The sequence below is a fragment of the Andrographis paniculata genome, unplaced genomic scaffold, assembly GCF_009805555.1.
Source record: "Andrographis paniculata isolate CXL003 unplaced genomic scaffold, ASM980555v1 Contig21END, whole genome shotgun sequence".
In the NCBI taxonomy this organism is placed as follows: Eukaryota; Viridiplantae; Streptophyta; class Magnoliopsida; order Lamiales; family Acanthaceae; genus Andrographis; species Andrographis paniculata.
Window position 1 is genome coordinate 1603819 of NW_026137502.1, and position 14309 is coordinate 1618127.

Here is a 14309-nt window from a genome sequence, read left to right on the forward strand (position 1 = left end):
ACTGAACCCGTTTTTCTGGTCGGGTGGTCTTTCACTAAAACCTTTTCCTTCACTTCCACGTTAAAAGAACCGTCTGGACGGTCCCATTTTTCAGCGACTGGCCTTTCAACAACCTTGAGTCGTTCTTCCGGTCGGCTGCTGTTTGGCTGATTCCCTTTCTTTTTTCCGGGACTAGTTTGCTCCCCTGTTTGTCCACTATTGACCGAACTTTTCCTTGTTTCCGAACTTGGTTGGATGTCAACCATTGCAGTTGTTAGTTTCGGAAATGGTTGCTGGTCTACACCTAAAGTGATGTATTTGAGCCGACCTGTCTTGATGGCTTTTTGAATTTCCTTCCTAAAATGAGTACACTGACTTGTAGTGTGTGTGAAAGAATTATGCCACTTACAATATGGTCTCCCTTTGATTTCTTCTTTAGTGGCAAGTCTTTGGCCCTTTGGAATACGAATCTGCCCATCAGTCAGTAGGATATCAAAGATTTCATCAGCTTTCGAACTATCAAAGGTCGGTTGCTCCTTTCCTTCAGATCCTGGTACTGGCTTCAATTTAGGACATACATACGGTTTTCCAGAAAGGATTTCGGCTGCCATCTCTTCTGACTGATTAAAATCAAAGTCGCATGTTTCTGTTCCCATACTCGCCATATGTTGGCCTCTATTACGCCTGTTATGCTGCTCTTCCTCTCTGAACAAAGACTCTAGACGTCCTGCCTTGGATGCAAGATTTGCCAAATCCTCAACATCCAGGGCAGTGAGTGCCTTTCTTAAGCGATTATGCATATTCCGGACCACTAAATTGGTCATCTCTTTCTCACTGATTACCGTAGGACATCGTCCCTTCATCAATCGTACCCTTTCTATAAACTGTGAAGCAGTTTCTTCTGGATACTGTCTCAATTCAAGTAAATCAGTTAAAGAAACAACTGGTAAAGGATTAAAGAATCTAGCGTGAAATGCCATTTCCAATCCTTCCCATGTCTGAATTTGTCCAGGAGGTAGACTTACAAACCATGAAAACGCCGTTCTGGTAAGAGACAAACCAAACAGCTGTAACTTATAAAAAGGGTTATTGCCAACCTCTCCTAATTGTGCTGTGAACCGACCAACATGTTCTATGGTGGAAGATCCGTCCTCCCCTGAGAATGCATGAAAGTCGGGTGGTCGAAAATTCCTTGGGAGAGGGTGTTCATGAATGATCCTTTCTGGGAAAGGTCTTTGATATGCAGGGCGGTTAGCCATCTGAGGAGTTAATCCATACTGATCCCTTAATATATGTGCAATCTCATCAGGATCTACATGAAAGCGTTGATGATCAGGAACCTGGAACGGATCCTGCACAGGAATATGAATCGGATCATGTATATATCCTTCAGGCCTGTCCTCCCTTGTATTGTTCGGCTGCGAATTGGTAACCCTTGGTCCCAGTGGAACATTGTTGGGAAAAGTCAAAGGAGTTTTTCCCCGATCCATTCGGTTGGGATTTGTGGCACTTGGGAATGTACTATCCACGAATGATGGCCCTGCGAAATTTGCCTGTGGTCTGGACGGTGACACTCCTGGTGGCGTTTGAGTGGGTTGAAGACTAACCCTTGACAATGCTTGATCTATCATGTTCTGCAACTGACTCTGTTGCTCACGCAACATGTTCGTTTGTTGCTCACGCAACATATTCTGCATAACCAAGGTATGCTGGTTGTTCATTTGTTGAACATAAGACCACCAATCAGTTGGTGGTTGTGGGATGTCCCCGGCATTTGGCACAATGGGTGGTGGAACGGATTCTCCCACCGGTGTCGAAGATGCTTGCGGTTGTGACCCTGCCATATGGACCCTTCCGATGATTCGGCCGGATCTAAGACGTATGAAATTATCGCCGGAATTGGAATGAGCAATTTTGTCTTGCTCCCACTGTGGTCGCCAATTTGTTGATGTAATTTTTCAACAAAAATAAAGTAAAATTCAAAGATATAGAAAATATCCTTAAACTTGATTAATTAGTGCCTGAGATTAGGAATCTCTAAACACTGTATGGTACAGAAAATAAACTGGAAAATAAAAGACTGAAATTTAAAGTGGTGATCCCCAAATCTGACTTTGCTTTGTTGAAGTTGATTGAAGATCCCTTGCCAAATGATGATCCAAATCCTTAAATATTCCCTGGGAAACCGTACTGAAAACCGTCACCCGAACGGTTACAACGTCTCCTTCTCAACCGTCTTCCAACCTTTCTTATGCTGACACGTGTCCCCAGCAGACCAAAAATTCCCTATATTTCACTCCTTGAGCCGACCACAGACCTTCCGCTCTTTTGGCCCGACTGCCAATCTACAATAGTATGGGTCCGACCGCCAATCCTCCCGACTTGCGAACCATCTGGCTTGAGGTCTTTCCGCCTTGAGGACTTCCCGACCTGAAAACCTTCCGACTTGAGGTCTTTCCGCCTTGAGGACTTCCCGACCTGAAAACCTTCCGACTTGAGGTCTTTCCGTCTTGAGGACCTCCCGACCTGAAAACCTTCCGACTTGAGGTCTTTCCGTCTTGAGGACTTCCCGACCTGAAAACCTTCCGACTTGAGGTCCTTCCGTCTTGAGGACCTACCGACCTGAGGTCCGTCCGTCCTAATGACTTTCCGTCTTGAAGACCTACCGACCTGAAGACCTTCCGACCTGAGGTCCTTCCGTCTTGAGGACCTACCGACCTGAGGTCCTTCCGTCCTAATGACTTTCCGTCTTAAGGACCTACTGACCTGAAGACCTTCCGACCTGAGGTCTTTCCGTCCTGAGGACCTACCGACCTGAAGTCCTTCCGTCCTGAGGACCTACCGACCTGAGAACCTTCCGTCCTGTATTTTCCTTAGAAATAAATAAATAAATTTATTTTCCTTGATTTCCTCACGGTGTCCTTCAGCCAGTTCAATCAACCCTATTGCCAGGCCCATTCTTCTTTTTTACCTTGGGCTTTTAACCTAATTCTAAATTTCGTACGTAACAATACTATTTATTTTATGGTAATAATTATAAACAAATTATTTCCATAAATTTTATCAAAAACCTTATTCACAGATCTAATTAAATGTTTTAAACACGTACGAGACAATTGTAGGCATGCAACTGTAATTTCCAGTGCCCCAGCTCAAGCGACGTGACGTGGCGGCATGGTGGCCTCGTGCTTCGTGCACAAATACTTGTTGGAAGTTGGTATATAGGTCTTGCCTTTCACCGTACCCCTTCGGAAAGCATTCCTTACCGTCATTGTCTTTATCCAACTTTTTTTTTTTTTTTTTCATTAATATCATATTAATCTTAATATTCATATTATTTTATTTATCACTCGTTATAATAAATCACCTCCACGTATTACTTTTATTATTTTATAAGACCTACAATATTTATTTATTTCTATATATTTTTATTATATAATATATATATTTATCATTTTCACTGAAGTTTTATAGTGAATTATGAAACTTTATTTCTTTTATCGGAGAAAATTGACATCCGGAGAAAAATTTCTTCAGGCGAGTTTCAGGGTGTTTTCCTTTTATTTCTTAATGCAAGTTTTACAACGTGTTTTCTTTAATTTTCTTCAGGCAAGACAAGGGTGTTGTTCCTCAACAGAAATTTTATTTCTTTTATTGGAGAAGATTGCCATCCGGAGAAGAAAATTTCTTCAGGCAAGTTTTACAGGATGTTCTTCTTTTTTTTTCTTCAGGCAAGTTTTATAGGGTGTTTCTATTTCTTCAGGCAGCGTGTCCTCCTTTTAAACAAGTTTTACAGCATGTTTTTTTTTTTTTTTTTTTTTTTTAGGCAAGGCAAGGCAAGAGTATTGTTCTTCAGGCAACAAAAATTTTATTTCTTTTATTGGAGAAGATTGTCATCTGAAAAAAAAAATTTCTTTCAGCAACAAAAACTTTATTTTTTAAACATCTCAAATATGATTTACGCATTCTTGTTACTTGCATATATTTATGTATTATTATAGTTTTGTTGTTATTTTTAATTGAATGTGTATATATATACATATTTCATTTTATTTACTATTGTATTTATTTATTTATTTGTAAAAATTTGTATTGTGTAAATTAATAATATATTATATATAATATTATATTTTAACTTTTAAATATTAATTTATATAGATTCAAGAACTTATTGAAAAAATTGGTATTTTACTGGCCATCTCGTTGAATTGAATATGAAAAGTAGATAATTGGTTAATGAAATTTAAATATATTTATAAATAATTTATATTAAATTTAAATTTTAAAATTTTGGATAATTTTTAATTTATTTTTATTTATTTTTTGTTGAAGGTAATGAGTCATTTATCTAAGGTAATAAATTTAAACAATGAATTTTGTTATAATAAAAAACTGAAAAGACAATGACGAAGATTATGAAAAAAATTACTATAACGGATGCTTTGATTTTATAGCGGATGCTTTGATTTTTTAGGGTTTGTTAACTCCGTGAAAAATCAAATGAATATCATTTATGAACTGAGGTAGTAATAATAAAAAGAATAATAATAATACCTGCAATAGCAATAGCCAGCAGTGAGGCGTGTGCACCTTACACAGCGGAATGCCTTCTGGCCCCATTCTTCCCCACCGATCAGCTCAAAATGTTTCAGAATCGTCCATTGCCATCATCGGCTCTATTAAGTACCATGCAGCCATGTGCGACAAGTATCCCGTCCACGGATCATCGGCATTCGCCACTTCACCCACCAGATTCAAATGGCTCAGGAGGAGCTCCATCTTGTTCTGCACCATCTCTCCTATTACCGACGACAATATCAACAAGAGGTATCCCCGCTCCTGCCGCCATCTTCCGACCATTACCATCTCCACTTAGGCAGCCTGCCAAGAGCATAAAAAATGCTGCCGCATGTTCAAGACAACAATGATGATGACAATAATAATAATAATAATACCAATCATGTTACGATCGGGCAGTGCAACCACCCTCTTACTCGAATAATTGCAATTTCGATTACAATACTGGCAGCAACACGGCGGTGCTCTGCTTCACTTGTGTCTCTTTTTGATTTACTTGTGGAGCATGTGCTGGGATATAGGAAAGCGATTTCAGATATCTGTGTATATATATTTATATATTTCATCTTTTAGATTTCCTTTCTGTGTTTCTTTTTGCTTGTATCTTTAAAATTTCAGTTAGACTTCCATTGTGAGAGATTATTGTTGTTGTTGTTGTTATCTTTTTTTTCTACTTTTTTTTGTTGAATACTGGAATGGAAAGTCTGATTTGTTACTTACCATGTCTTTTGAATTTCATAAGCTATTTCCCATGATTTAAGTTTTTGTTAATGTGTGGGATCAATTTAACACATCCATAGCATCAGTGCTCAATTAATAATTTTCTAGGTTCTTACTGCCACTGTTCTATGATTCCCCTGATATGCTAAGGCTCAAGCATGGTTATGGTGTCATTAGTGCTCAGTTGGAATGATTCGAGATTTTTAATTATTATTTGAATATTTTTTGATATTATGAAGCTGATATCATTTATATCGATACAGTGAACTTGTTTTGGTGGTTTGTCTGTTCATAATGTTAATAGGTTGTATGCATCGTGAATGTAAATGCGAAGTAAGGTATGCTTGGTATTTCATGTTAGTTTATTGAGTTGTTTGTTCAATTCATGCTATTAGTTCACTGCTTGATTATTGCCTCTCGGCCATGTCTATTCTAATCGATAGGATTAAAATGCTTATAAATTTTTAAGTAGCTGTTAGATAAAATATTGCAATGTTTATTTTAATACGTTATACATATTATTGTGTTTACATGAAATACTCTTAGCTAGCATATGTTTGATTTTCGATTAGTTTATACCGGGTAAAAAATAGGACGAAATGAATTGTTAGCACAGTTGTAGGCTTATGATAATTTAATCGTGCTGGTTGAAGGACTAATTATGTCTAAATTTTTTTTTTAATTGTATGTGAGTTTAATTTCTTAAAGTGTACTAGTGATAAGTTGGATAAGATAATAATATCCAATCCAATTACTCAAATTAAACAAGGTCCTAATGAAAAGAGTCCTCTTGTTGCAGGCACTGCAGTGCAGGTATTGAGGAGAAAGAATCTATCAAGCCAGCAAATTCAGATAATAGTACTGCTAATCTCTGCTGTTCGCCTGGTATTATGCCGCTGGATTACCAAGAGGGGACTTGGTTTAACGTAGAAAACTTGGAGCTCAGTTCTATTGCTAATTTGAGCTTGTTTATAAATGACTTGCTGCAATCCAGCGATCCTAATTCACTGGAAACTGGTTATGTGAGGACCTCCTCAATGAATAAGCTGTTGGTGTGTAAGGTTGACATATTGAAAGCACTTGAAGTGACTGAATCCGAGATAGATTCTCTTGAAACTGAACTCAAGACTCTGTCTGCTGGATGCAACAGCTGCCATCCATGTCCAGCTGCTTGCCACTTGAAATCTGGAGAGCCCCTTTTAGAACCTTGTGAAGAGCATGCTGCTGCTTCTGGTAGTACTGCTGTTCCTCCTCTAAGGAAACTTCAGAGGAAGTCTCACAAGATGTTTGATCTAAGTCAAACTGGGTATAGAAGGAATTGATCCTCCGTTCAGTCTCGTATTTCTTATTTTGTTAAGTATTTATCTTGCTATGATTCTTGCCTTGATGTGTTGCTTCCTTTTGTGTTCCACTCCTATCTATATTTTTTCATATATAGCTTTTATTTACTATATCATACTTACTCCAATGGCCTTTGGATCTCCTCATAACTTGACACACTATTAAGTTTGAAGAGCTGGAGTTCGATCCTTGTTAAATGTTAATACAAAACTAATAGGAATGCTGCTTTTGGCTCATTAAAACATGATATAAAAAATGGTAAGAAGGTGAGAGTTAAGTATCAGTTTCCAAATAATCTTTGAATGAGATTTATTGATCTCCATTCTTAACATTTTCTACAGAATGATACTTCATGTGGTTGTTTAAATTCCAGGGGAAGTGATGTAAAGACTCTGAGATATTTAAATTTTTGGTGGATTTGATGCATCAGGGCATGCATTTCTTGTTTATTCAAGGAATGTTTAGCATCTTCTGGTAATGTTGCATGACACTTTTGACTGGTTTTTTAAGTACCTGAAGACTGAAGAGGTCTTTGTTGTAGGCTTAAAACACTGTACTCTTCTACTTCCAATGTCAGCTTCAAGTTTTTGTGTATTATATGCTATGATGCTCCACTAAGGGGAAGTGTTTAATGTTGATCTATGCTGATATTATTGGTACTTTGAATCATTTGCTACTTTAATTTGAAGAGAGCACTTCTGATGCTCTGTTGGGAAAGTATAGAATGCTTTTTTGAGTACATATGTGTGGAAGGAACCATTGATTTTCCTTTCATCCTCCTCTATCCTGTCATTCTCCGCATATCATTTAGAGAAATTCCATGTCTCAAGTATTCTAGTGCATATCACCCTCGACTCTACAGCAATATGAGGTCCTCAAAATGGAACTAGGAACATAAACAGGACACACATTATCCTGGTTGCCCACCCCATTCTCTGACAAAGCAGAATTCAAGTTACTGGAAATGTCTGGGTTCAGCATAACAGAGCCCTCAACACTTTCTGCCATCTTGGAAGTGCAAGTATCTTCCCCAGACATTACTACAGCCCCAACAAGTTTAGAAGTTGCTGTATGTGGACTATCAATGTCTTCATCCTTCGCCTCCATAGCCTCTCCTTCCTGGGCAGCAGATGCATCCTCATCAACCAGGCTCCCAAATGATGCAATCTGCAATGGAGGAGGAACAGCAGTACTACCAGAAGCAGCAGCATGCTCTTCACAAGGTTCTAAAAGGGGCTCTCCAGATTTCAAGTGGCAAGCAGCTGGACATGGATGGCAGCTGTTGCATCCAGCAGACAGAGTCTTGAGTTCAGTTTCAAGAGAATCTATCTTGGATTCAGTCACTTCAAGTGCTTTCAATATGTCAACCTTACACACCAACAGCTTATTCATTGAGGAGGTCCTCACATAACCAGTTTCCAGTGAATTAGGATCGCTGGATTGCAGCAAGTCATTTATAAACAAGCTCAAATTAGCAATAGAACTGAGCTCCAAGTTTTCTACGTTAAACCAAGTCCCCTCTTGGTAATCCAGCGGCATAATACCAGGCGAACAGCAGAGATTAGCAGTACTATTATCTGAATTTGCTGGCTTGATAGATTCTTTCTCCTCAATACCTGCACTGCAGTGCCTGCAACAAGAGGACTCTTTTCATTAGGACCTTGTTTAATTTGAGTAATTGGATTGGATATTATTATCTTATCCAACTTATCACTAGTACACTTTAAGAAATTAAACTCACATACAATTAAAAAAAAAATTTAGACATAATTAGTCCTTCAACCAGCACGATTAAATTATCATAAGCCTACAACTGTGCTAACAATTCATTTCGTCCTATTTTTTACCTGGTATAAACTAATCGAAAATCAACCATATGCTAGCTAAGAGTATTTCATGTAAACACAATAATATGTATAACGTATTAAAATAAACATTGCAATATTTTATCTAACAGCTACTTAAAAATTTATAAGCATTTTAATCCTATCGATTAGAATAGACATGGCCGAGAGGCAATAATCAAGCAGTGAACTAATAGCATGAATTGAACAAACAACTCAATAAACTAACATGAAATACCAAGCATACCTTACTTCGCATTTACATTCACGATGCATACAACCTATTAACATTATGAACAGACAAACCACCAAAACAAGTTCACTGTATCGATATAAATGATATCAGCTTCATAATATCAAAAAATATTCAAATAATAATTAAAAATCTCGAATCATTCCAACTGAGCACTAATGACACCATAACCATGCTTGAGCCTTAGCATAACAGGGGAATCATAGAACAGTGGCAATAAGAACCTAGAAAATTATTAATTGAGCACTGATGCTATGGATGTGTTAAATTGATCCCACACATTAACAAAAACTTAAATCATGGGAAATAGCTAATGAAATTCAAAAGACATGGTAAGTAACAAATCATACTTTCCATTCCAGTATTCAACAAAAAAAAGTAGAAAAAAAAAATAACAACAGCAACAACAATAAACTTTCACAATGGAAATCTAACTGAAATTTTAAAGATACAAGCAAACTGAGGAACAGACTGTCATATCCCACTGTAGTCCCTACTGTCATTCCCCACGCACTGACACAGACTGAGGAACAGCTCATGAGAGCCCTCAGTAGCATCCAACAGGGAATGGCGGGGTTGCAAACGCACCTCGCTCAGGTGGAGAAAGCTCAAGCCGCGCAGGGGGCGTTTATCGCTTCCCAAGCAGCTCAAGCTGCCAATACCGCTGCGACTCCCGCTGCCATCACTCCCCCACCACCTACTGTTGAGCCTAACCAGAGGGCTGAGAGACACAAGGCTGCTGAACGCTCGCTTGCCGAAGTCCCCATGGACGTTCACTACCAGTTCCTTCTGGATAATACTTTAATTACTAGCGCTCGTCAGCCTGGCGAGCCAGAGCCAATTTCATGAGCTACTCAATGAGAGCCCATACGAGCATCTGCAGAACTTCAATAGGATCGCTGCCACATCCAAATCTCACGGCATCACGGAGGACGCTGCCAAGCTGATTCTGTTTCCATTTTCTTTATCAAGCCAGGAAATTGTTTGATAATCTCTATCCCATTCCTGGCTCTTTCAAAGAAGCAACGTAGACCTTTGTGAGCAAATATCATCATGTATCAAAAACCATTCGTCAGAGGAATGAAATATTAACTTTCAAGATGACGAGTGACGAGACCCTTCCCAAAGCTTGGAGCCGATACAAACAATTGTTCCGCAACTGCCCTCATCATGAAATTCCGGACTTCATGGAGCTTCAAATTTTCTACTCAGGAATCACTCCTGAACTGAGGATATCGCTTGATGCAACTGTAGGAAGCTCGTTGATGGGGTGTTGTGCCTTAGAAGCGAGGGCTTTGATCGAAAAAATGGCGGCCAATCAAACAAGTTGGCCAGAATCCAACAGGCCCGAGCCATCGAGGAATTTGAACCAGGTTCCTGCTTCTCACGATGCACGGATAGACAGTCTGTCTATCCAAGTCAAAGAGCTGTCTAAGCTCATGAAGTAGGGCTTGCGTAATAAAGGGAAACATGCGCTGCATGAGACCGCAAAAGTTGAGGAAAACGCCTTCATAGACCATCAAGGTCCGTAGGTTGCTGAGTGCTCCGCATAAGAAGCTCAGAACCCAGCGGAGGTCTACTATATGGCTGGCAGGAATGCCCCTTAATTCCAGCAGTTCCAAAAGGGGCAGGCTCAAGGCCCCGCTGGACCGCCCCCTCAGCAACAATTTCAAATGCCACAACAGTTCGTTGCGCAACAATATCATCAAGGGGACATTATCCACATCAACAACAATACTTTCAAACCCCTACTTTCCGCAGCAAGCACCTGCATTTACCCAACCTCCTACAGCGGCTCAAGCACCGCTGAGTCTGGAGGAGCTCTGGAGGAACACAGAGCGGGCAAATCATGAGTTCCAAAGAAACACATCTGCTTCGATCAAAATGCTGGAAATTCAAGTCGGACAGATAGCTGAAGCTATGAAGCTGAAGCAAAAAGGAACGTTGCCTGGGACAGTCGAGACTGTCCCGAACCAAGCAAAGGTCATCGAAACAAGGGGTGGGAAGCGGACGCAATAGCCACCGCTGCCAGACAGAGATATTAATAATTCTCCTACCCCTATTTTGCTAACGTGCCTATGCAGGATGAAAGTATACAGATTCTAACTGAGGAAGAGGGTCCATCCCAACCACAAGCGATACCAGCCGCTCGGGTGCCTGAGCAGAAGGAGAAGGGTCCTCTCAGCCTTTGGCTCGAGCCCCCTTCCCTACACGACTTGGGAAAAAGGACAACTCCAAGGAATTTGATAAGTTTGTACATACTTTCCGTAGTCTTCAAATTACTATACCGTTTGTTGATGCTTTGTCATAGATGCCACATTAGGCTAAGTTTATCAAAGATATAATCAATCGGAAGCGGGCATTCCTTGATGAAGCGGCAGCGGTGCAGCTGGAGAGTGTGTGCAGCGCCGTATTTTAGGAGGACCTCCCAAAGAAACTCAACGATCCTGGGATTTTTATTATTATTTGTACTATAGGAAATTTAGACCGATTAGGGCATTATGTGATCTAGGAGCAAGTATCAATCTTATGCCCTTCTCGTTTTTCTCTAAATTAAGGCTTTACGAATTAGAAGCATGTAGAACTGTAATTCAGTTTGCCGATAAATCAATAAAACTTCCAAAATGAATCATTCGTGATGTACTCGTGCAAGTAAACAAATTTATTTTCCCTGCAGATTTCATTATTATGGAAATGAGCGAAGATCGAGAAATTCCAATCATACTATGGAGACCTTTCCTGGCCACCGCTTAATCTACTATAAACATCGCCCAAGGTAACATTTCATTGAGCTTCGGTGGCGATAAAATCACATTTTCCATGAATCAAGCACTGCGTCAACCTCAGGAAGAAAATTGTGATTTTATCAATGAGTTAAATGAATTATCAACTTTTGAGAGCTATATAACACTTGAGAATCTGGAAGGAATTTCAGATAATGGGTAGCTTGAGCCGGAAGAAGAAGGGGAATCATGTGAGGCAAGTGATGATACGCCAGTGCCCACTGAATCCATTGAATGAGCTACGAGGGAACCAGCAAGCGATACCAACATAAAGGACGAGCTGAAGAAATTACCTGAGCACCTTAAATATATATTCCTTGGGCCGGAGGAGAGTTACCCGCTGATAATCTCCGCCTCACTATTGCCGGACCAAGAGGCTCAGCTCGTCTCACTGCTCAAAAGAAGAAAAGCGGCGTTTGCATGGACGATCACAGACATCAAGAGAATCAGCCCAGGGTGTGCATGCACCATATAAGGCTGGATACTGACGCTAAGCCATGCAGACAGTCTCAGCGGCGACTAAACGAGAATATGCAAGAAGTGGTAAAGAAAGAGGTGATCAGACTATTCGATGCACGAATCATATACCCTATCAGTGATAGCCAGTGGGTCAGCCCAACCCAGGTGGCTGCCAAGAAAGGAGGTTTCGTTGAACAAACGAGTGACGAGGGGAAGGTCTTCATGACAAGACCTACATTGGACGGAGGGTCTGCATCGACTACAGAAGATTGAACTCAGCCACAAAGAATGATCATTTCCCGCTTCCCTTCCTTGATCAATGCCTTGAGAAGCTCGCAGGTCACGAATACTACTGTTTCCTCGATGGCTACTCAGGCTACCACCAAATTCCCATCAAACCGGAGGACTGTGAGAAGACTACATTCACTTGTCCATATGGGACATTCGCTTACAGGAGGATGCCGTTCGGGCTCTGCAATGCCCCGACCACCTTCCAGCGGTGCATGTACTATATCTTCAGTGATCTTCTGGACTCCTGCATAGAAGTATTCATGGATGACTTCTCGGTATAAAGCAAGACATTTTCCAAATGCCTGAATAACTTGGAAAAAGTGCTTCTCCGCTCCATTGTGACTGATCTTGTGCTAAACTGGGAGAAGTGTCATCTTATGGTAAATGAAGGAATTGTCTTGGGCCATAAGATCTCATCTGCCGGTATTGAGGTAGATAGATCGAAAGTTAGTGTAATCGAAAAGATGCCAGCGCCCTCGAATGAGAAAGGAGTGCGAAGTTTTCTTGGATACGCGGGATTCTACTGTCGTTTCATCAAGGGCTTCAGTCAAATCACGCAATCGCTCACTGCACTGTTGTGCAAAGACTCTCATTTTCACTAGTCAAGCGAGTGTGAGGAGGCATTCCGAGTGTTGAAAGAAAAGCTGACCTCTGCTCCTATAATTTCAGCACCAGTGTGAAGCGAGCCATTCGAGCTTATAACGGATGCAAGCGACTATGCCGTCGGCGCTGTACTAGGACAGAGAGTGGAGTCCAAGTTGAATGTTATATACTACGCAAGCAAATCACTGGGTTCCGCTCAAAAGAATTACACTATAATAGAAAAGGAGCTGCTAGCTATAGTCTTCGCTTTCGAGAAGTTTAGACAGTATCTTATCGGAAGCAAGACCATTGTACACACGGATTATGCAGCTATCAAATAGTTGATGGAGAAGAAGGAGACAAAGGCCCGACTGATCAGATGGGTCCTGTTGCTCCAAAAATTCGACATAGAGATCAAGAATAAGAAGGGAAAAAAGAATCATGTGGCAAATCACCTCAGTAGGTTAAGGCAAGAAGAGGACATATCTCATGGAATCAACGAACAATTCCCAGATGAGAAGTTGTTCCTGGTGCAAGCGAATGAGGCATGGTTTGCAGACCTGGCCAACTTCTTAACTACATGACAGTTTCCAGCACATACTGTACAAAGGGAAAAGTTTTGGGATGAACCCTATTTGTTTAACATCGGCTCAGATAGGATAATCCGCCGCTGTGTAGTGGAATCTGAGATCCCGCTGATTTTAAATGAATGTCATGGGTCCCATGTATGAGGGCATTTTGCTGGCCTGCGCACAGCGGCCAAAGTTTTGCAGTCAGACTTCTTTTGGCCTACCCTACAGAAAGATGCAGATGCCTTTGTCAAATCTTGCGACAAGTGCCAAAGATTGGGATATATCTCGAAGAGAGATGAGATGCCTCAAACTGGAGTCTTGTTTGTGGATATATTTGATGTATGGGATAGACTTTATGGGCCCCTTTCCAAATTCCAATGGGAAACTATACATTCTGGTGGCAGTGGACTACGTGAGCAAGTGGGTTGAAGCGCAGGCGCTCTCCACAAATGATGCTCGATCTGTGATCCACTTCCTGAAATATACCATATTCCCAAGGTTCGGAGTCCCAAGAACAATAATAAGCGATGAAGGCACCCATTTTGTGAACAAGGCGCTGCAATCTTGTCTTCAACAATATGGTGTTCGTCAGTATCTAACTACCCCCTATCATCCACAAGCGAGCGGTCAGCTGGAAGTTTCGAATCGAGAAATTAAACACATCCTCCAGACAACAGTAAATAAAATTTGTAAGAATTGAGCGGATAAATTGGATGATGCGCTGTGGGCATACAGAACAGCCTTCAAGACTCCAATTGGAATGTCCCCGTACCGGCTTGTGTATGGAAAAGCTTGCCACTTACCACTGGAACTCGAGCATCGTGCTCATTGGGCTATCAAATATCTAAATTTTGATCTTCTCCCAGCACAGGAGAAATGCGCCAAAAGATTGCTCGATCCAACTGAG

General features: G+C 40.7%; 1 protein-coding gene across 1 annotated transcript; it reads left to right on the forward strand.

Moving 5' to 3' along the window:
• Positions 1 to 4570: 4570 nt before the first annotated feature.
• On the forward strand, positions 4571 to 6670 carry LOC127245090 (uncharacterized). The gene is made up of 2 exons (XM_051265739.1): positions 4571 to 4806; positions 6077 to 6670. Exons 1-2 carry the CDS (start codon positions 4583 to 4585, stop codon positions 6597 to 6599), a joined length of 747 nt encoding a protein of 248 aa, XP_051121696.1. The 5' UTR covers positions 4571 to 4582; the 3' UTR covers positions 6600 to 6670.
• Positions 6671 to 14309: the final 7639 nt, after the last annotated feature.

Bases quoted from the DNA above. Each gene is read 5' to 3' on its own strand.
- LOC127245090 (XM_051265739.1), top strand. From the start codon at position 4,583: ATGCCTTCTGGCCCCATTCTTCCCCACCGATCAGCTCAAAATGTTTCA. The intron at 4,807-6,076 runs GTATCCCCGCTC...CTCTTGTTGCAG, and splicing joins GACGACAATATCAACAAGAG to GCACTGCAGTGCAGGTATTG.